We start from the raw sequence: 1,120 nt of genomic DNA on the forward strand, positions 1-1,120 counted from the left end.
TGGGTGCGCTGATGGGAGGCTTCCGAAACCCCAGGAATAGGGCACTAGGTTGGCCCAGGGGAACCTGGGGCAGCAGGGCTGAGACCAAGAGGAGGCGGCAATGCCAGCCAACTGTCCAGGGGAAGGGGCTGCCAAGAAGAAGCCTAGAGCTGCTTTCGTATGGCAGGCAGGACCCCAGTTCAATTCTAAAGTTAGAATTGACTCAATGGCATCAGGATCTGTTTACATATTTATGAAGCTCTTGACTTCACCTCAGAAGGGTCCTGCGGGTCTTGTCTTCAATTGGATGTCCACTGAGTACTGGGCACATAGTTGGCCATTTCTGTCGGGGGCCTCAAAGGAGCATTCTGAGAAGATCTGGTGGAAACCAAAGGGAACCGGCAAAATGCCTCGACACTCAGACCCTGGGAGACTTGATTTTAAGGTAGCTCGAACTTGGGCTGGTACTGGTCCCCGGGCTGAGTGATGTGCCTACAAAGTGCCCCTCGTCTCAGTCAGCCGCCTAGGTTTTAAATGTATGCTGCATCCTGGGGACAGGGGATCCCACTGGTGGCACAAAGGTTAAAGTTTGGCGGTTCAAACCCACCGTGGAAGCAATCCCTGCTGACCTCCTCTGTAAGATGGCAGCCTGGAAAACCTGGGGGGTGGTGCTCTGTCACCCGGGTCACTGTGGGTCCCAGCCGGCCTGATGGCACCGACAACAGTGAGCCTGGAGGCAGTACACTGCTCAAAACTTTGTTAGCTTTACTGTAAAAATTTCTTTTGGTGGAGGGAGTGCACACATTTGGTCATCTTTTTTCTCCTTTTCTTTTACGATCAGGAAAAACTACATGAAAGAAGTCTACACAAACGATCCCACAGGTGACTATTTCTCACAATTTAATACCAGGAGTCGGTGACGACAGATGCCCTCGTCACCTCTGAATGGCGTGTGTGTGAAATGGGCCGACCTTAAGTCGATTATATTTTTATTTTTATTTTACACTATTAAAGAAAGAAAAGGCACACACAGAAGCACCTGGTTGGTTGAGAACTCCTCTCGCAGCCAGCTTCCGACTGCGGACGATGATAGTGAACCTCTCTCCGTGCGGGGTTCCTCTGAGGAGCAATGGGTCCCATG

The 1,120-nt window shown here is 51.2% G+C and overlaps 1 protein-coding gene across 1 annotated transcript in view; it reads left to right on the plus strand.

Annotated features, from left to right (window-relative positions):
- The window catches only part of RIBC2 (RIB43A domain with coiled-coils 2), a 14,909-nt gene extending 14,010 nt beyond the window's left edge, over positions 1-899 (plus strand). The window contains exon 6 of the mRNA XM_007955643.1: positions 821-899. Coding sequence (XP_007953834.1) covers positions 821-899 — 79 coding nt within the window. The remainder of the gene's footprint in view (positions 1-820) is intronic.
- The last annotated feature ends 221 nt before the right edge of the window (positions 900-1,120 follow it).

The sequence above is a fragment of the Orycteropus afer genome, unplaced genomic scaffold (genome assembly GCF_000298275.1).
Source record: "Orycteropus afer afer isolate SDZICR_OR568_19922 unplaced genomic scaffold, OryAfe1.0 scaffold00524, whole genome shotgun sequence".
Lineage (NCBI taxonomy): Eukaryota > Metazoa > Chordata > Mammalia > Tubulidentata > Orycteropodidae > Orycteropus > Orycteropus afer.